Genomic DNA, 20638 nt, shown 5'->3' on the forward strand with positions numbered 1-20638 from the left:
GGGTATCCTGAAAATCTGACTGGCTCTAAGATTTTAAAAGAAGGGAGCATTTTGTGACAGCTTTAATATGGTTACTTTGAATTTCCATCTCAGGTACCCAGGGTGACTCACAGAGCTGTCTGATTAATATGCTCTCTCAATAACCTCCTCTTCTAGTAGTGCATTGATGTGTCTTCTGTGCAAGGCTGAAGCTTGCTGAATTGAGTTTCCTGGTACTTTCTTTTGTGTTAACTCAGTTAGTTGGAGGAGAATTGGGGAGAGAGACATGCAGAAGTAGATCCTTGTAACAGAAAGCAACATGGTCTTTTCAGCCAAACAGATCTCTCAGCTGAACTTACAACTGATTTTAGGAACTCATAGACTTTGAATAGCAACCAGGGGCGTAGCTACGGGTGGGCCTGGATGGGCCCAGGCCCACCCAGTTTAGCCTCAGGCCCGCCCAGAAGCAGATGCTTACCGTGACCGTCTCCCACCCCTGCCGCAGCGCTTCATTTAATGTTGTCGGCGCTGCAGTTACAATTTCCCACCCCCGCGGCGGCGCTTTACACTTTACCTGACAGCAACGCTACAGATGCAGCGCTGACGTCCGACGTCCTGCTCCGGGGCCTTCCGCGTCCCGCCTCCATAACAGGAAGTTACATCAGCGTGGAAGGCCCCGGAGCAGGACGTCGGACGTCAGCGCTGCATCTGTAGCGTTGCTGTCAGGTAAAGTGTAACGCGCCGCCGCGGGGGTGGGAAATTGTAACTGCAGCACCAACAACATTAAATGAAGCGCTGCGGCAGGGGTGGGAGAGGGTGAGGAAGTCAGTGGGGTGCTGCGTGCTGGCCCAGAAGTAAGGGGAGGCAGGGAGGGGAGGGAACAGAAGGGTGCTGGACTTGCCAGGGGCAGAGGGTTGGAGGGAAGGGAGAGAGGTTTTGGGATTTGCAGAGGGGAGGTTGGAGGGAAGGGAAGAGGTTTTGGATTTGCAGAGGGGAGGTTGGAAGGAAGGGGAGAGGTTTTGGAATTTGCAGAGGGGAGGTTGGAGGGAAGGGAAGAGGTTTTGGATTTGCAGAGGGGAGGTTGGAAGGAAGGAGAGAGGTTTTGGGATTTACAGAGGAGAGGTTGGAAGGAAGGGGAGAGGTTTTGGAATTTGCAGAGGGGAGGTTGGAGGGAAGGGAAGAGGTTTTGGATTTGCAGAGGGGAGGTTGGAAGGAAGGAGAGAGGTTTTGGGATTTGCAGAGGAGAGGTTGGAAGGAAGGGGAGAGGTTTTGGGATTTGCAGATGGGAGGTTGGAAGGAAGGGGAGAGGTTTTGGAATTTGCAGAGGGAATGGAAGAGGTTTTGGATTTGCAGAGGGGAGGTTGGAAGGAAGGAGAGAGGTTTTGGGATTTGCAGAGGGGAGAGGTTGGAAGGAAGGGGATAGGTTTTGGATATATAGGGGGGTGGAAGGAAGGGGAGAGGTGCTGGATATGCAGGGGGGGGGTAGAGGGAAAGGGGAGAAGTGCTGGATATGTAGAGGGTTGAAGTGAAGGGGAGAGGTGCTGGACATGTATGGGGGCTGGATGAAAGGGAAAGAGGTGCTGAACATGTAGGGGGGGCTGGATGAAAGGGAGACAGATGCTGGACGTGTGGGGGTGGGGGGGCTGAAGGAGAGGTGCTGGATATGCAGATGATGATATGCAGAGGGAAGGGAGAGAGATGCAGGGAGAAAGAGCCAGATGCATAAGGGGAGGGAGAGGAAGAGAAGCTGGTTGGGGGGTGGGATCAGAGAGGAGAGGGACACATTGGTGTGGAGGGAAGGGAGAAAGGGGACATAGGGAAGTATACAGATACAGAAGGGAGATGGTGGGAGCATGGGGACAGGGACACAAATGTGAGATGCTGTATGGAGATGGCACATGGGCACAGAGGGGTAATACCTGACCAAGGAGGGGGGGGGAACGGGGATATGGAATAGAGATAAAAATGCTGGACACTGGAGAGGGGGGTATATGGACACGGGGGGGGGGGGGGGGAGATACCAGACAAGGGAGAGAATAGGAACGCAGAAGGGATATGCTGGGCATGGGGTGCATAGGTGCACAGAGGAATGATGATGGATTAGGGGATATGAACACAGGGGAGATACTGAACAAGGAAATATAGGAAAACAGAGATGGGAGATGGATGATGGACATGAAGAAAGAAGAAATGTCAAATAGGAGACCCTGGCAAGTGAGTTAAGAGAAGACAGAGGGAAGCAGAAACCAGAGACTGGGACCAATATGATTTGAGAAAAAATGACCAGACAACAAAAAGGTATAAAAAATATTTTATTTTCAATGTTGTGAATATAATATGTTAGATTTGGAGTGTACATCTTGCCAAAGTTGATGGTAAACATGGCTGGGGTCCAGGACAGAAATCTAGGAAAGGACCCCAAAGTCCATTACCAGGCTGCGCCTTCAGCTTCCAGCATGCAGGCTTTCTCTGGCCAAGGAACCAAGCACAATTGCCCTAGTTGCATCCCCTAACAACATCCCTGGCATGTGCCATCTTTATATTTTGTACAGGAGCAAATGCCTTTCTTTCTTGTTTCTCTGGTGTTGTACTACATGCAAGGTCTAGTTTCTTGGGGTTTCCGTTTAATTTATATTTCTAGAGTTTGTGGTCACTTATTTGGCATTTGTGTCTTGTGTGTGTGACTGAGGTATTCTGTTAGCATGAAGTTTCCATGTAGCATTCTGTAGTAATTTGGCTTGTTCAGCTTTCCTGATAAATGTATTTGTATTTTAGGGCCCTACTATAATATTTAAGGCGCTTCTTTTTCATAGGTAGGATCTTTGTTTTTGGAAGTTAGTGTTGGCATGGTAGATTTGCTCTAGGTTCTGAGTGACTTTTGTTTTATAGATTTTTTAAAGTTAATTTATAATATGTCTGTAATTGTGATTACACTAGAAAACAAAATTTCTTTATATGATGAGTTTTATGGAGAATTGTCCTTGCTGTGCTCTGTATCCATTGTTGGTGGACAGCCAGGAGGTTCTCTGGATGCAGAATGTGTTTGGCTTCAATACCATATATGTGTTGGAGGACCATGGCTCAGTGGGGCTGAATAGTGCAGTCTGTTGTACTTCCCTTAGCTCTCAATTGGCCTGCAGCCACTGAAACCTGCACTGCAACCCTCATTGAAGTTATGGGGAGTGGGGTAGGGACAGCGCATGGGTGCATCAGGTTTGCTGTTTTTTTCTTTTTCAAAAAAGTTGGCAACTCTAGTGCCCACCCATCCAACCTGTTGGCCCACCCAAAAATTGCCTTCTGGCTACGCCACTGATAGCAACTACATGGATAGGGAGAAGAAAGCGATTATGTTTCCTTGACTGCTCAAAAGAAATAAAAGCCCCTTCCCTCTCTGAAACATCTACACATATGAATTTCCTAACTGCTTTATGCTTGTTTCTTGCCTTGCTTCTAGTTACTGTATGCAAGCTGCAAATTTAGATAGCCAGAACTTAATACTTTGTGAGTCTTTTGAACAAAGTATATAAAAGTACGTAATGCTCCCTTAACAGATACTATAGACAAGTGCATCACATGTCCATAACCTAACACACAGTAGTGTAAGCATTTTAGATAATTTAACCAAACTACGCTAATGACTGACTATTCTCTAATACAGCAATAGTCTGTAAAGGGTGAGCAGTTACTGCAAGAAAATGTGTCACAGCTGCATTTTTGAGCTTGGCTTTAATGTTTTTTCATCAGAGTTATTTCCCAATGGACTCCTGTGAGCCAATTGGAATATAGCTATTTGAAATACATAAACCCTTTTTTCTAAGTTCAAAAAGTTGCATTTCTGTGCCTCTTGCTCATAGTAACCACCTCTCATAGTTGTTTATCATAGCGATTACCAATGGCAGTATACTTTGCTTCTCAAGCAAAATGTGAGCTAGTTGGAGAAAATAAATATTAACAAAATCAATCTCATTTCATGCCAGTTAAGTATCACAAATTGCTTTGAAAAGGTTCCTTGTGCTGTTGTACTCTTGTTCTGTTTATACAGCTTTTGTTTGCATGTTCTGTGTTACGTTGACACCCTGTGACCTGTAGTGGCAAGAGTAACTTAGGTATCTACAAGGGTCATGTCACCTTTAATCTCAGGTTGAATTCATTCCCTCTAGTCTCTGTGGAGCTCTCTGCTCACATTGTGTAGTCATTTTGGGTAAGCTGTTGCTGCCCCCCCCCCCCCCATCAGAAGTTTACATTGTACACACATGAAAAACAATTTTATAAAGTAGTTGCTAACATCTTCATGCATGTTACATACGTAAATGTTTAGAATACTTGCACATATGTGCATATGTTCAGACATACAGGTGTATTTGCCAATATTCCACCTAAGCTCTAGTTTCTAGATATGTGCCTTTCTTGCATAATGTGTATTTGCAAGGGGGTGTTTACATAGAATGAGCATAGGCAGGACCAAGGAGGTTTGATTGACAGGGGACTGCATCACATGACAAGGCTGAAGACGTCTACACCCCAAGGAGGTTCCCTACGCAGCTACTGCCATCCTGATGCACTCAAAAGATATTACTTTGTATTGTTACAAACCCCGCCTACTGGATTCAGGCCAGATAATGGGCTAAGCATGCTCCCGCCATCTCTTGTCAATTAAACCTCCTTGTGCAGGATGTAGGTGTGGCTGCCACTTACACACATAACTTACAAAATAATGTAATTTCTGCATGATGCTTCCACATTTAGATACTTGACCTTATACCAGCTCTACAGCTTATGAAAGTGCGGGTGCCTAGATTTTAGTCATACCAATACTGGGTTATGCTAGTATTCTGTGATGGAACCTAAGCACCTTGGTTCCATTATAGAAAAGGCTTCTACTGTATGGCTTCAGGCACCTAAATAGAGGGGCTCAGTTGTAGAATTACCACCATGAAAGATAATTCTATAAACAGGGCTGGTCTTAGACCGAGGCGGCTGCATAGGGCCTCGTGCTTAAGGGGGCCTCGCGCGGCGCGCCTCAGTCAGCCTGAGCCTCCTCCGCTTCATCCCCAGCGCTTTAAATTTACCTCGCTCTGCCTCCGACGTCTGCGCAGCGTCAGTGAAAGCGCTGCCTGTCTGACGTCTCTTCACTAGCCTTCCCTTCGCTCGTTCGTTCCCTCTGTGTCCCGCCCTCGAGGAAATGACGTCAGAAGAAGGCGGGGCACTGAGGGAACGAACGAGCGAAGGGAAGGCTGGTGGAGAGATGTCAGACAAGCAGTGCTTTCACTGACATTGCGCAGACGTCGGAGGCGTAGCGAGGTAAATTTAAATAGTTGAACTAGAAGAGAGAAGAGGGCGGGCAGGTGGACATGGAAGCGGGAGGGATGGGGAGAGAGGAGCATTGACAAGGATGGACATGGATGGGAGGGCAGGGCCCAGGGAGGGAGGATTAATTGCTGGACATGGAGGGGAGGGAGGAGAAATGCTGGATATGGATAGATGGAGTGGGGCAGGGGAGAGACGAGCATCGATGGACATGGATGGAGGGTAGGGCCCAGGGAGAGAGGAGAAATTGCTGGACATGGAGGGGAGGGCAGGGGAGAGGAGAATTGCTGGATATGGATTGATGGAGGAGGGAAGGGGAGAGAGGAGCATCGATGAACAAGGATGGACATGGATGGGAGGACAGGGCCCAGAGAGAGAGGAGAAATTGCTGGACATGGAGGGGAGAGGAGAGAGGAGAATTGCTGGATATGGATGGATGGAGGAGGGAAGGGGAGATAGGAGCATCGATGGACAAGGATGGACTTGGATGGGTGGGCAGGGCCCAGGGAGAGAGGAGAAATTGCTGGGCATGGAGGGGCAGGCAGGGGAGAGAGGAGAATTGCTGGATATGGATGGATGGAGGAGGGAAGGGGAGAGAGGAGCATCAATGGACATGGATGGGAGGGCAGGGCCCAGGGAGAGAGGAGAAATTGCTGGACATGGAGGGGAGGGCAGGGGAGAGAGGAGAAATGTTGGGCAGGAATGGAGGGAAGGAAAGACAAAGGAAGAAGATGCACATGGATGGAGGGGAAGGGAGAGAGGAGAAATGCTGGACATAGATGTAGGGGAGGGGAGGAAAGGAGATGTACATGGATGGAGGGGAGTGAGGAGAAATGCTGGATATGGATGAAGGGAAAATTGCTGAATTTAAGGGCTGGATCGGAACACTTTGAAGGCAGATGCTGAAACTGGAGAAAGGATAGGGACAGGGCTACAGATGGTAGACAGGACACATACCCAACAAATTGGTCTGCACAGGGCCCCGCACTTGCTAAGACTGGCCTTGTCTATAAATGACACCATGATCACGACTATTCAGAGCTTATTCTATAAAATTTCCTCATAAATGCTAGTGTGACAGATGAAAAACATGTCTATATTTTCTTAACAATCACTTATTCCAGCCATAGAGCTGGTGTAAATGCTTCTGTCTAGATTGTTAAAGAATGCATGGATTATATCCACACGCCACCCAAACTCCACCCATGTGAATACCCTCCCACAATGCACATGTCATCTCATCTAGGTGTGATTTTACAGAATTGTACTTAGCCATAAAAGGCCAAATTCTATATTTGGCTTTGAAAGAAGCAGCATGGATGGAAAATATGACTACATGTATTCTATAAACCATGCTTAAAGTTAAAGTGCTACGTGCATGGTTAAAGAATGCACGTAACGCTGTCCACATGACTAAAATTTATTCTATAACACTATAACCTGCCCATTCTCCTATGGCCACGCCCCTTTTTGATGTCCACACAGTAGAATTTACACGGAGTTCTTTATAGAATATGTCTAGCTAGTGGTGCATGTAAATTCAATTAGTGTCAATTACTGATGATAATTGCTTACTAACATCCAATTATTGCCACTGATTGGCCTGTTAACCAATTGAGTTGTGCACGCAAATCAGAATACACCTAGATTTGTGTGTGCAACCATAGAATTTGGAGGAAAATAGTCATAAGTACATAAGTAATGCCACACTGGGAAAAGACCAAAGGTCCATCGAGCCCAGCATCCTGTCCACGAAAGCGGCCAATCCAGGCCAAGGGCACCTGGCAGCTTCCCAAACGTACAAACATTCTATATATGTTATTCCTGGAATTGTGGATTTTTCCCAAGTCCATTTAGTAGTGGTTTAGTCACTTATGTTTATACAAGTATTTATATACCACCTTTCAAGAACAGTCAAAGCTGTAATCTCAAACAGAGGCAGAAAGGAACTACAATAAACAGGACAGTAAAAAAAACAAAAAACTAGATAGCATTTCAGGTGCAACTGGTAACAGGTAAGTACTGACCCAGGAATCCGTTTAATCTACAAATGCCTGGGGAAAAAAAAGAAATTACTTGATAAGAGTCCAAAAACGGGGATAGGACAGTTCAGCCCTTATGTCCAAAGGCAAAGAATTCCAATGGAAATAGGCAAATGCAAAAAAGGCTGAATGGTATATGGAATCAAGCCTTGTTAAATATAAAGGGGGTGTGGAGAGCTGATGGTGGTACTTTATTGGCAACCAATGATGCAATTTCAGAAGGGGAGTTACATGATCATAATGATGAACGCCAGCGAGTAAATGAATTGCTGCGATCTGGATTGTTTAGAGTTTCTTAAGAGCAAGTATAGGAAGACCTGTATAGACAGCATTACAGTAATCCGTCTTGGAAGCAACCAGAACGTAGAGTAAAATGGCACAGCTGCCCTCTTCCAGATATGGCCTAATGGTCCAAATCATGCATAAGGAGTAGAAGCAAGATTTAGTAACTGCTAATGTCTGGGAGTGAAAAGTGATTGCTAAGTCAATGTACACACCCAAATAATTAAGAGTATCCACCAAATGAATAGTCTCACCTTGCAGAAAAGGAACAAAAGGAGACGTCTGATGTCCAGTAACCCAAAGGACAACTGTTTTCTTAATGCTTAAAATCAGTCGGTGGTCAGAAAGTCAGGTGACAGAATCTTATCCAATATAGATTGAAGCAAAGATAAATTAGGATTTGCAGGGTCCTGATGTGAGACCAATAAAATATCATCTGCATAAATATAACAGCAAGTCTGGGATTCCTGAACAAGCAAAGTGAGTGGGCTTAGAAAAATATTGAACAGAAAAGGAGAAAGCACGGAACCTTGGGGAACATCACATGTTAAAAGACTGGACAGCAGAAAAGGAGGTGGGGAGAGTCACATGAAAAGACTTGTTAGTAAGAAAGAGGTGAACCAGGATAGAACAGTTGCAGCAATGCCAAGAGAAGCCAGATGAGACACCAGAAGAGAGTGACTTACAAGGTCACAAGCTACCGATAGATTTAAAGATGTAAGGAGAACAGGTTTTCTAAGGTCAAATGCAGTGGTATGTTTTCATATATGCATGTAAATGATTAGAATAATGGAATTTATGTGCATTTTCCCCACCTAAATCTTTTAGCTCAATAATATGTACAGGCTAATATTATTCTGAAAGCAACTGAAAAGAAATGTGAAAATAATGAAGGCTAAAGATTCATACTTTCTATGTTTCTAGGAGATTTGTTGAATGTTTTTTTTTTCTTACAGGTGTTCCTTCTGGTCCCCGAAATGTTATCTCCATTGTCAATGAAACTTCCATCATTTTGGAGTGGCATCCACCTCGAGAGACGGGAGGGCGTGAGGATGTTACCTACAATATTATCTGCAAGAAATGTCGGGCAGACCGTCGTAGCTGTTCCCGTTGTGATGATAATGTAGAGTTTGTGCCAAGACAAATGGGTCTCACTGAGACCAGGGTTTTCATCAGTAGTCTCATGGCCCATACGCCTTACACCTTCGAGATCCAGTCAGTCAATGGAGTCTCCAACAAGAGCCCCTTCTCCCCACAACATGTTTCTGTGAATATCACCACCAATCAGGCCGGTGAGTTCTTATAGAAATTTTTCTTTATTATTTCTATGAAATTAGGACATAAATATGGGGGAGGGGGAGCGTGATTTGCACAAAGTCATCACAGAAGTTTTTGGCAGGAAATAATTCATTAACTTCAGTGAATGAAAATAATCATATCTTTGGTCCAGAGGGCAGGGCCTATGTATATGAAAAAAAGAAGTCTGACTTTTTTTTATATGAGTTTTTAGGCTGGGTGCTGTTATGAATTATGCAATATGTAATCACCTTCACAATGATATTCAAGACCCTCAGTGTCCCTCACCTGTAAAAGTGTCTAGGATATCTATCTATCTATCTATCTATCTATCTATCTATCTATCTATCTATCTATCTATCTATTTATCATATCATATCAAATAAAACCAATCTAACAATAATATAAAAAGCATAAAAAGGGAAGCATTTTCAATGACATCTAAATCCGATTTTAAACATTTTTCGCAAAACGTCCAAAAATTCAGAAGTGAACATGGCCATTTTCAAACCAGGAAACATCCAACTTTTGGTATCAAAAAATGGCCATTTGCTAGACTTTTTGTGCTCAGTGTGTCTTTCTTGTAGGATCATTAAAAAAAAAAATCCAAGGGAAAAACGCACACAGTGGGATGTATGGGGGAGGGGGGGGGGACCAGCATTAGTAGATTGGCCACACAGATATCCCAGCACAGCAGTGGGGCACCCTAAGGAGCACTGCAGTGGACTTCTCATAAAAAGTCCCAGGTAAACACATAGGGCCCTGTTTACTAAGCCACGCTGTAGGCGCGCAAACGTTTTAGTGCGTGCTAAAAACTAGCACAAGCTAGGGTGTCTCTATCATTAGTGTGTGCTAATTTTTAGCGCATGCTAAACAGTTTTCGCACTTAACAGCGCGGCTTAGAAAACAGGCCCGTGGAGGGGCATAATCGAACGCGAACGCCCATCTCCATGGGTGTCTATCTCTGAGAACGGGTACGTGAAGGGGCGGGACAGACCGTATTTTCGAAAAAAATGGGCGTCCATCTTTTTTTTTTTATACTACGGTTTGTGCCGGGCAAATGCATCGGATTTGTGCGAATTTGAGCTGGGTGGTTTCGTTTTTCAGCGATAATGGAAACCGAAGGCACCCAGCTCAAAAACGAACAAATCCAAGGCATTGGGTCGTGGGAGGGGCCAGGATTCGTAGTGCACTGGTCCCCCTCACATGCCAGGACACCAACCGGGCACCCTAGGGGGCACTTGTAACAATTAAAAAAAAAAGTAAAATACCTCCCAAGTCTATAGCTCCCTTCCTTTGGGTACTGAGCCCCTCAAATCCCCCCCCCCCAAAACCCACTGCCCACAACTCTACACCATTACCATAGCCCTTATGGCTGAAGGGGGGCACCTAGATGTGGGTACAGTGGGTTTTGGGGGCGGTTTGGAGTGCTCCCATTTACCACCACAAGTGTAACAGGTAGGGGGGGATAGGCCTGGGTCCACCTGGCTAACGTCCACTGCACCCAGGGACCTGCATACTGCTGTGATGGAGCTGGGTATGGCATTTGAGGCTGGCATACAGGCTTTAAAAAAAATGTTGTTAAAGTTGTCTTTTTTTTGGTGGGAGGGGGGTTAGTGACCACTGGGGGAATCAGGGGTGGTCATCCCCGATTCCCTCCGGTGGTTATTTAGGGCACTTTTTTGGGACTTGTTCGTGATAAAAAAAAGGGTCCAAAAAAGTGACCTAAATTCGCACTAAAAACGCCTTTCTTTTTCGATTATCTGTCGAGGGCGCCCATCTCTCCTCGGCCGATAAACACGCCCCAGTCCCGCCTTCACCACACCTCCAACACACCCCCGTCAACTTTGCCCGTTTCCACGACAGATTGCAGTTGAAGACGCCCAAAATCGGCTTTCGATTATACCGATTTGGGCGCCCACGGGAGAAAGGCGCCTATCTCCCGATTTGGGTCGAAATATGGGCGTCTTTCTCTTTCGAAAATAAGCCTGATAGTCTTTTTTTGGAAGGGCTTTCTTTTGGCTAAGTGGCAAGCTTATGGGATTTCTGATAAAGCTTCTCATTTATTTCTTATCAAAGCCTATGCATTGGGGAAGAAGTGTATACTTAATCATTGGTTGCAGGATGTGCCTCCTTCTTTATGATGTTGGAGAAATAGAATACATGCCTTAATATAATAAGAGGCACAGGCTGCACATGCTACCCAAAGAAGACAAAAGGCTTTTTTGTCTATTTGGAATGGTTATTTACAAACTATCTCACAAAAGGTAAGACATGTGGCACTGAATAAATTTCAGAGTGTATCATGATTCAGTTATTGTCTACTATAGGCTGCCTCAGGGTCCTCTGCCTGGGTTGTGTGTATGGAGGGGGAGGTTAAGGAATTTTGGGCATACTCCTTTCAATCAGATGGCCTAGAGTCATAAGAGTCCGGACATTGGGCCGTCATAGTAGTGTTTTCAAAGTATAAGGGTTATAGAAATGGGTGGTGGCAGTTTTTCACATAAGTTGGGATCATAAATTTCATTTGTGATGCTACGGTAAAAAGTGGCCTGCAGTAATTTGGATGCATGAAACTGGCACGCACTGGACCATTTTTTTTACTGCGTCTGGGGAAAAAAGGCTTTTTAAAATGGGGCAGTAAGTTGCCATGCGCTAAAATTAAAAGTAGCGCAAGGCTGTTTACCGCCTGAGCCCTTACCACCACCCATTGATCTAGTGGTAAGGGCTCACGCGCTACTCGCACAGTAATCATGCAGTGCGCACCATTGTGGCTGTGCTGCCGACTACCACTGGAAATACCCTTCACGGTAGAAAATAGACAAATATTTTCTACCATTGGAAACAGCGTGCACCATATAAATCAGAACCTGAAATGTATTGATTACCGATTTTATCCTAATTTACTGTGTACTCTATATACTCTGATTGGAGCATTCTTCTGTACTTCTTATTCCGGAAATGGCGACCGCCACTACGGTATTTGTAAGCCACATTGAACCTGCAAAGAGGTGGGAAAATGTGGGATATGTGGAGGGGCATAATTGAACGAAAACGCCTGTCTCCATGGGCGTTTATCTCCAAGAACGGGTCCGTGAAGGGGCGGACCGAACCGTATTTTGGGAAAAAATAGACGCCCATGTTTTATTCAACAATGTGTGAGCTGGGCGTTTTTGTTTTTCAGCGATAATGGAAAATGAAAGCGCCCAGCTCAAAAACGAATAAATCCAAGGCATTTGTTCGTGGGAGGGGCCAGGATTCGTAGTGCACTGGTCCCCCTCACATGCCAGGACACCAACCGGGCACCCTAGGGGGCACTTTTACAAAAACAAAAAAAAGGGTAAAAGAGCTCCCAGGTGCATAGCACCCTTCCCTTGTGTGTTGAGCCCCCCAAATCCCCCTCAAAACCCACTGCCCACAAGTCTACACCATTACTATAGCCCTAAGGGGTGAAGGGGGGCACCTACATGTGGGTACAGTGGGTTTGGGGGGGTTGGACGACTAATAAGCATTAAGCAGCACAATTGTAACAGGTAGGGGGGATGGGCCTGGGTCCACCTGCCTGAAGTCCACTGCACCCCCTAACAACTCCTCCAGTGACCTGCATACTGCTGTCAGGGAGCTGGGTATGACATTTGAGGGTGAAAATAAAAAGTTGAGAAACTTCATTTTTGTGCTGGGAGGGGGTTAGTGACCACTGGGGGAGTCAGGGGAGGTCATCCCCGATTCCCTCCAGTGGTCATCTGGTCATTTAGGGCACTTTTTGGGGCCTTATTCGTGAAAAAACAGGGTCCAGGAAAAGTGTCCTAAATTCTAGCTAAAAACGCATACTTTTTTCCCATTATCGGTGAAATGCGCCCATCTCTGTTCGGCAGATAACCACGCCCCAGTTCCGCCTTCGCCACACCTCTGACACGCCCCCATCAACTTTGTCCGCATCCGCGACGGATTGCAGTTGAAAACGTCCAAAAATCGGCTTTCGATTATACCGCTTTATTCGTTTTTGTGAGATAAACGTCCATCTCCCGATTTAGGTCGGAACTTGGGCGTTTTTCTCATTCGATTATAAGCAGGATAGTTTATTTATATCATTTTTACATTTACATATCAAGATAAATGTAGCGAAAATTACAAGAAACATGTGGGATATAAATGTAGAAAATAAATAAATATAATAATAAAGTAGGCACCCTATGAGCAATGAATTACAATATTCAGGACAGCTGCTCACTACACCCCCCCCCCCCCTCCGTTTACAAAGCAATGCCAACACAGTCATTTCAAAGTGAATGGGCTGTGTTAGCAGTACCGATTGCGCAGCTTTGTAAGCGGGGGGGGGGGGGGGGGGTAAAACATGTAGAAGATTCTTATGATCTTAAAGTCCAAAAATTGCTTCAAAGATCAGATTTTTCTGATTGCTAAGTGGTAGATAAATGTTACTAAATTGTTCTGGAGGATAGATCCTTTAATAGTTAATAGAAAGGTGGATTTGGGAGACTCAATTTCCAAGTTCTTGGAGTCTGTAACAGGACCTTTAACTTCCCATTAGGATCTGCTAGGTATATCCATGTGATCCAGACAGGCCATTGTCCAAGATAGGGTGCTAGGCTAGATGGATAATTGGACTGACTCAAGCCTGGTACAACTTATGTTATTTTAAATTAGACTGTACATATTAAACTGAGCATGCACAGTCTACTTTTCCTTATGGGTCAATCTGCATAAAAGTAAGCCTAGCACCTGAGGCTTGCTGTCAGTGCTGAGGACAGAAATATAAGAGCATTTGGTCTCTAGAAGAGAAAGTGAAAGAAGAAAATTTTAACAGAACAAAGCCAGACCAAAAGTGTGTGCCTCAAATGTCTTCCAAGCAGGTAAGGGAACTAGAAAAGAAACATGAGGTGGAAAGTTTAGAGAAATTGGAGGAGGGCGATAGCACCATCCACACACTCTATGAGTAACACATACATACCCACCACATACAGGGGTCCTTTTACTAAGCCTCGGTAAAATGTGGCCTGCGGTAGTGTGTGTTTTGGGCACGTGCTGGCCATTTATTTACCATGGCTGGGAAAAAGGCTTTTTTAATGGGCCGGGAAATGGGCATGTACTAAAATTTAAACTATCACATGCCTATTTACATCTTGATCCCTTATCGCCATCAATTGTCCTAGCGGTAAGGGCTCATGTGCCACCTGTGTGGTAACCATGCAGCGCGCACCATTTGCCAATTACTGCCGGGAACGACTCCCATGGTAGAAAATAGAAAATTATTTGGTGCACGCCTAACTTAGAATTACTGCTAGGCACACGCACTAGCCCGGTGGTAGTGTTGATTTAGCGCACGCTACATTCGTGTTAGCCCTCCTGCACCTTAGTAAAAGGGCACCACAGTTAGGAGAAATTGCTCCAGGAACCATTTGTTGATCGAAATTGGACACATGAATGGTTAAGGAGAGATTAGTCAAAACGTAGGAGGACCAATTGATAGTTGTAATCCAGGACAGTTGATTATGGATGAGATGGTTTACAACAAGCACAGGAAAAACAAGAAGCCATAAATATTTGTAGGATCTTCCAAAAAAAGTTGAAAATAGTTATTCATCTTATAAGTGGCTGCAGCATTCTAATGGTAGAGAATTTCTATACAGACAAGCACAATATGGTGGCACGTTTCATTCACTGAAAACGTTATAAACACTAAAAGATGGCTGTATTGGAAAAAGCACAGGGATCATGATCCAAAGAGAATTATGGTTAGGATTACCATATTTGTGGAAACTAAAAAGAGGAGACACAGAAAAAAAATGCCACCCTGCCCTAGCTCACCCCTCGCCCCATACTCCCCAGCCGCACAGTCACCTTGATCCCCAAGAAAGCCAGATTCTATAAGCAGTAAAAATACTGGCAAAAGTAACAGAAATACATGTTCTTCCTTAGTCTAAATACAAAATTAGAAAAGATGTGCTTTTCCAAAAAAGCAAACATCCATGAGCAGCAGCATGTCTCCCTTTCCTTTTTCTCCCATCCATGAGTAACATGTCCCCCTCTCCTCTCCATCCCCTTCTATCCATCGTGAGTCCTCCACTTGAAGTCTTGGCAGCCATTTTCAAGACGTGGCAGTAGTGGGAAAGTCAGTGTCAGCGGGCAGGAAAGAGTGGATTTCTTTCCTGCCCCAAAGAGGCCACTAGACCAAAAGAGTGCGCTACGGTACACTGGGGGGAAGGGGGGGGGGGGAGAAGGCAAGCCCATCTGCCCGCCCACCAACCTGCCAACCAGCCCACCTGCCCAGAAACCTGGACAAACGGGCTGGCTGGAAAATACATCCGGACCCCTGACATTTCTCTGAAAAGGAGGACATGTCCGGGGAAAGCTGGACATGTGGTAACTCTAATTATGGAGAATGAGGAGCTTATGATCACCTGGGGCATCCTCAGTCTGAAATTTATTTTTGGCAACCCTCTTCTGTCCAACATCCCTCTTAGCAAGAGGTTGGCTATGCATGCTTACCTGGAAAGTTTCACATCTCTGTAAATCAGGCCATAGTCAATAGTGATAAGCAAGAGAAAATAGCTTTTGGGAATCTCAGACAGGTTATTTTCAGCATCTGGTTATTCATTGGTTTCCCCATCCTTTTTTGTTAAAACAGCTGATTTGGAACACCTCTGACTAATTGGAGCTCAGAATTATTCTCAGCTGCAAAGGCAATAAAACCAGCTGCTGAGCCCACCCATAGATCCATGAAATAATTTATCCCCTTGTGTGCCTTTCTGAATCCAGGGCCTATTAAAATGGGTTATATCTCCTGTAAAAAGTTCTTACAGGCCTAAAACAATTGTGTAAAATTTATGACTTTGATGCAGCAGTTTAAAGATAGGGCATAAGATAAAATATGAGGTGACATTGCTATGCCAATTAAATATATATTATAAATAGTTCCTGTTGTAAAAAAAAAAAAAAGCTAGGGGCATTCTTGCACCTTAGTGGCACAACGTGTCACTAGGGCATATTTTACGTGGTTTGTTTTTTTCTGTCACTTAAGTCATGTGTTGCTCCCACTCATTAGGAATGTTGTCAGACTTATTGTTCAGCTTCACTATGCCCCTGGAGAGTGATTCCTTCTTTTCTGTCTTTCGTTTGGTTTACTTTCTTTTCTCTATTTTCTCATACCTCTTGTTCTCATTTTGCCATGTGCCCTTTTTCTCTCATCTGTTTGCTTTTTTCTCCTGCTTTCCCTTTCGTTTTTTGTGCACTTTTTTCTTCTCTGAGGAGTCTTTTACTTATCTGCAGTGGGCATCTCTGTGTTTACTGCCAGCTGATTCCTGCTGAGAGCTAAAATATGCTACCAGGGCTTAGTAAAAGACCCCCTTAGTGCTTAGTGATGGTTTGCTTTGCCTGGCTGTCCAGATGGCAAGTGCTGCAGCAAGTGCATGGCATGTTAAAGAGAAAAGAGAGGGAAGAGTGAGCAGAGAGGCAGGATCAGCCATTTGGTGACCTTGGCCTAAAGTAGCATTCAGAAGACAAAAGAAAAATGTTAGGACAGTCTGCTTGGCAGAAGAAAAAATAGAAGGTGGTAGAGTTTGCTTTATTCTGTCATTGTAATATAGGTAGTTCTCCTTTATGAGCAGCACTCTCCAGGGTTGCTTCAAAATGGCCTAATGGGAAAAAGAAATCAATAAGTTATCTGTCAGGTTGTCATCTCTGTCTTTCTAAGAGTTTGCAATCAAACTTGTCACTTATAGTTTGGTGTTTTTAAGTCAATGCATTTATCCCACTCTCATTATTTCCATGTATTTGTTTCTCCATCTGTCGTGCCATAAACTGAAAAGGTTTGGGAACCACTAGAATAGATAATGGATGGTAAAAGAACAAGTGAATAAATAGGTAAATACACAAAAAGATAAATATCCTAACAGATAGAGAAAGGCAGGGAGGAGCAATTTTTTGCGGCAACCCCCCCCCCCCCCCCCCCCCCCCCCCCCGGCCACATGGGTCTCCATCTTTTTCTCTGCACAAATATAACAGTGCTTCTAGGGTGTCCCTATAACCAGCCCCTCCAAATGACACATTGATTACGATTTATAACAAATTACTATTTTAACTATGAAAAGTTATTGCGTTATTATACTTCCTGTTTGTACATCTATATGCTGCACAAGCCAGCATGTTTAAAAATATAAGTGAGGTTAAATTAAAAATGCTACCAACAATAAAGAATGACAACTTGGATGCAGCAGCTCATAGGTTTGCTTGCTTTGTTTTAAATGGGAAGGGGAAACAGAGACTGACCTATTGGCGTCAACTTTTTGACTTCATTCTGTCTCCTGTTTTCATCCAGGCTCCTTGGCAGTCGCCTCTGCGTGTCCTGAAGGCCATCTGCTTCGTGTCTCCAGTGGCCACGACAAAAAAAAAAGCAAGTGCATGGCTGCCGCAGCCTTCAGGCATAGGCTGTTGAACTTCCAGTTCCGGGGGCAGAGGACCGGCAGAACTGACAGCACATGCTTGAAGGCTGCTGTAGCCCTATGCTTGCTTTCTTTGTTGTTGTTTTTCTGCCGCTGCTGTGTGCAGTAGCAGTTCGGGTGGGAGGGAGGTCGGGATTTGCTGTGGCACCCCAGAGAGTTCGCTGTGTCGCACCAGGGTACTGCAGCACACAGTTTGGGAAACGCTGATCTATTCATTTATCATGACTTGTCTGGTGAGGCTATGCATTAAAGTTGCACTTTGCTCTGTAACTAGTGTTGATTATATGTTGTTGTGTATGAGAAGATAAGTATTTTCATTGTATTGCTCATAGAACATCTAAGTTATAAATGTATTTGTCAATATTCAGAAACACTTAAGTTGTCAAAACCCGATGCTAACCAAAAAAGTGTGTGGGTTTTTTTTCGTTTTTTTTTTTAATGCTGGCCCGTCAAACTTATCCATTTTGAATGGACAAGTCGATGATTGCCCACAATTTATCCATTAAGTGAAAAGCATGACCAGCACATTCTGTAAGAGAGGTGTCAATCTATCAATATAGCAGTGGTATTCATCTACTCTCTGCATAAATGTATTTGCTAAAGAAACCACACAAATAGCAGTCATAACATGAAGTGGAAAAGATATAAGATTCTCAATATGAGAGAGGGGAGGTATGATAGAGTTAAATAATTCTGTTGTATAAATGCACAGGAGGTGGGTCTCCTTCATTTGAAGGAAGCTCTGGACTCTGGAGTGAGGGGGTATAGGATGAAGGTAAAAGCAGATAGACTCAGGAGTAATCTAAGGAAATATTTCTTTGTAGAAAGGTCTTTGGTGAAGACTATATCTGAATTCAAGAAAGCATGAGACAAACATAGGATCTCTGAGGGCAAGGAAGGGATTGTAGAGCTTAGGAGATGGCATGGATGGGCATACTGAATAGGTAATATGAGTTTTATATATCATCATTTTCTATGATTACAGTTTATTAAAAACTTGCTAAACTGCCTAAGCTAACTAGCAGATCTAAGCGATTTTACGAAACTAAAATAATAGAAATGAGAAAAGAACTACAATAAAAATATAGAAAAGAGTTTTATATACAACCAAAATAACCACTGCCAGATGAAGGAAATGGCAAAGCAGGAAAAACAGCAGGAGAGGGGGGAGGGATGAGCAGAAGGAGGAAGAGGAAAAGCAGTGAGTCTGTTGTAGGGTTTCTGCAGGTGCTTAAGTGGCCTTGAATGCTTGGTGGAAATGCCAGATTTTAATGACTGATTTAAAATTTTTGAAAGACAATTCATGTTTCTCTGTTTCTGCTTATCTTTATGTGACTGTGCCTTTGAATATTGACACTATAATATTTTAGCTGTAGTGGTATAATATTATAGTAGATGAAGCTTGCCGCCTTCTTTTTTTTTTTTGTACTGTCTAACTCTCTTACAGATTGATGGTAGTCTATGTATCAGACTTGAGCAGGGATTCTCAACCCAGTCATCGGGGAAACACCCAGCCAATCAGGTTTTCAGGATAGCCACAATGAATATCAGATAAATTTATATGGTACTATCTCCATTGTATGCAAATCTATTTCATGCATACCCATTGTTGGTGTCCTGAAAACCTGGCTAGGTATATCCTGAGGAATGGGTTGAGAACCACTGGACTAGAGCAGGGCTTCCCCAAACCTGATAATGAGAAAGTAGGGACTAAAGACAATTCCAAGAATATCAGCCAAGGTAAAGCCTCCCGCACCAGATACCCCTCCTCTTTGGAAAATCAACTTTATTCTTAGAACCATAACTAATATAATAGTGAAGGATGAAAAACTTTAGAGATTATATTGGTTTCTGTTTACTTTGCAAATATCTACTGGCATATAAATTTCATGTACATAGTTACTCTGAAGCATTGCATTTGTCCCAGATATCTGATAATCCAAGTTTGAGTAAATCTCTCATGCTTTCGAATTGAAATCCATGAGTGGACTGCATTATTGATTGCAAGGAGTGTGCTGCGAGTCTGGATTGTAGTGCTAACCAGCCTCGTAGGTTTGCTAGTCCCAGCCCTGACCTTCAAAACCCAGTTCAAAACCTTTATTCCTTGTCATCCACCAGACCAGTCCAGACTAATGGGTTATGTCCATCCACCAGTGAAAATAGTTCCAAGTAATTTGCCCCTGGAAAGCTCAGTATTTTCTCTGTCTCCTCACAGAAGGTGGATGGATTGTGCAGCTCCTGTCTGGTGCTTGGCTGATGGCTCCTTACCTGACTTGTCCAGCTCACAGTTGAGCCTTGCCTGCTTCCAGCTCTGGCCATTGTGCCTTGCCTAGCCATGGAGACTAGCTCCAATCATGGCCTTTGAACCTTGCTCCAGATCTGTCAGTTGAGCCTCACTCAGGCTTTGACTGTTGTGCCTGCCCCTGGCTCTCCTGTTGAGCCTAGTGCTAGCTTTGGCCATCGAGCCTAGCCCCGACCCTGGCCATCAGGCCTAGCACTGGTTCTGACCATTGGGCCTGGCTCTGACCATTAGTCCTGGTTTTGGCTCTGGCCGTCTAGCTTGGTTCTGGCTCTGACTGTTGGACTTGGCTCTGGCTCTGGCTCTGACCGGAGTGCATGCAATCAACTTTGGCTTCATTTCTGGCATCCCTCCTTCTCTGACAAGTGTTGCGTTCTCTAGATGTGGGGCATGCTTCCTGGGCTGTCTAGACAGCATGTATCTTGGCTAACTTGGGGGCGCATTCACCTGTCATACAGTTCAAACTCCTCTTATTGATTTATAAGTGCTTTCACTCTGCAGCTCCTTAGTACCTCTCCACTCTCATCTCTCCCTACACTCCTCCCTGGGAACTTCGTTCACTGGGTAAATCTCTCTTATTTGCACCCTTCTCCTCCACCGCTAACTCCAGACTCCGTTCCTTTTATCTTGCTGCACCATATGCCTGGAATAGACTTCCTGAGCTGGTACATCAAGCTCCATCTCTGGCCATCTTCAACTCTAAGCTAAAAGCCCACCTTTTTGATGCTGCTTTTAACTCCAAACCCTTATTCACTTGTTCAGTACCCTTATTTTATCATCCTCACCTTAATATTCCCTTATGTCTTATTTGTCCTGTTTGTCTGTCCTAATTAGATTGTAAGCTCTGTCGAGCAGGGACTGTCTCTTCATGTTCAAGTGTACAGCGCTGCGTACGTCTAGTAGTGCTATAGAAATGATAAGTAGTAGTAGCAGGTGGAGCGGGGCTCATTCTCGGCCTCGGTAGCATGACTTGG

General features: G+C 44.3%; 1 protein-coding gene across 1 annotated transcript in view; it reads left to right on the forward strand.

Moving 5' to 3' along the window:
• The window catches only part of LOC115478342 (ephrin type-B receptor 1-like), a 421749-nt gene that overhangs the window by 236074 nt on the left and 165037 nt on the right, over positions 1-20638 (forward strand). The window contains 1 exon segment of the mRNA XM_030215646.1: positions 8567-8902. Coding sequence (XP_030071506.1) covers positions 8567-8902 — 336 coding nt within the window.

This window comes from Microcaecilia unicolor, chromosome 10 (genome assembly GCF_901765095.1).
Source record: "Microcaecilia unicolor chromosome 10, aMicUni1.1, whole genome shotgun sequence".
Classification (NCBI taxonomy): domain Eukaryota; kingdom Metazoa; phylum Chordata; class Amphibia; order Gymnophiona; family Siphonopidae; genus Microcaecilia; species Microcaecilia unicolor.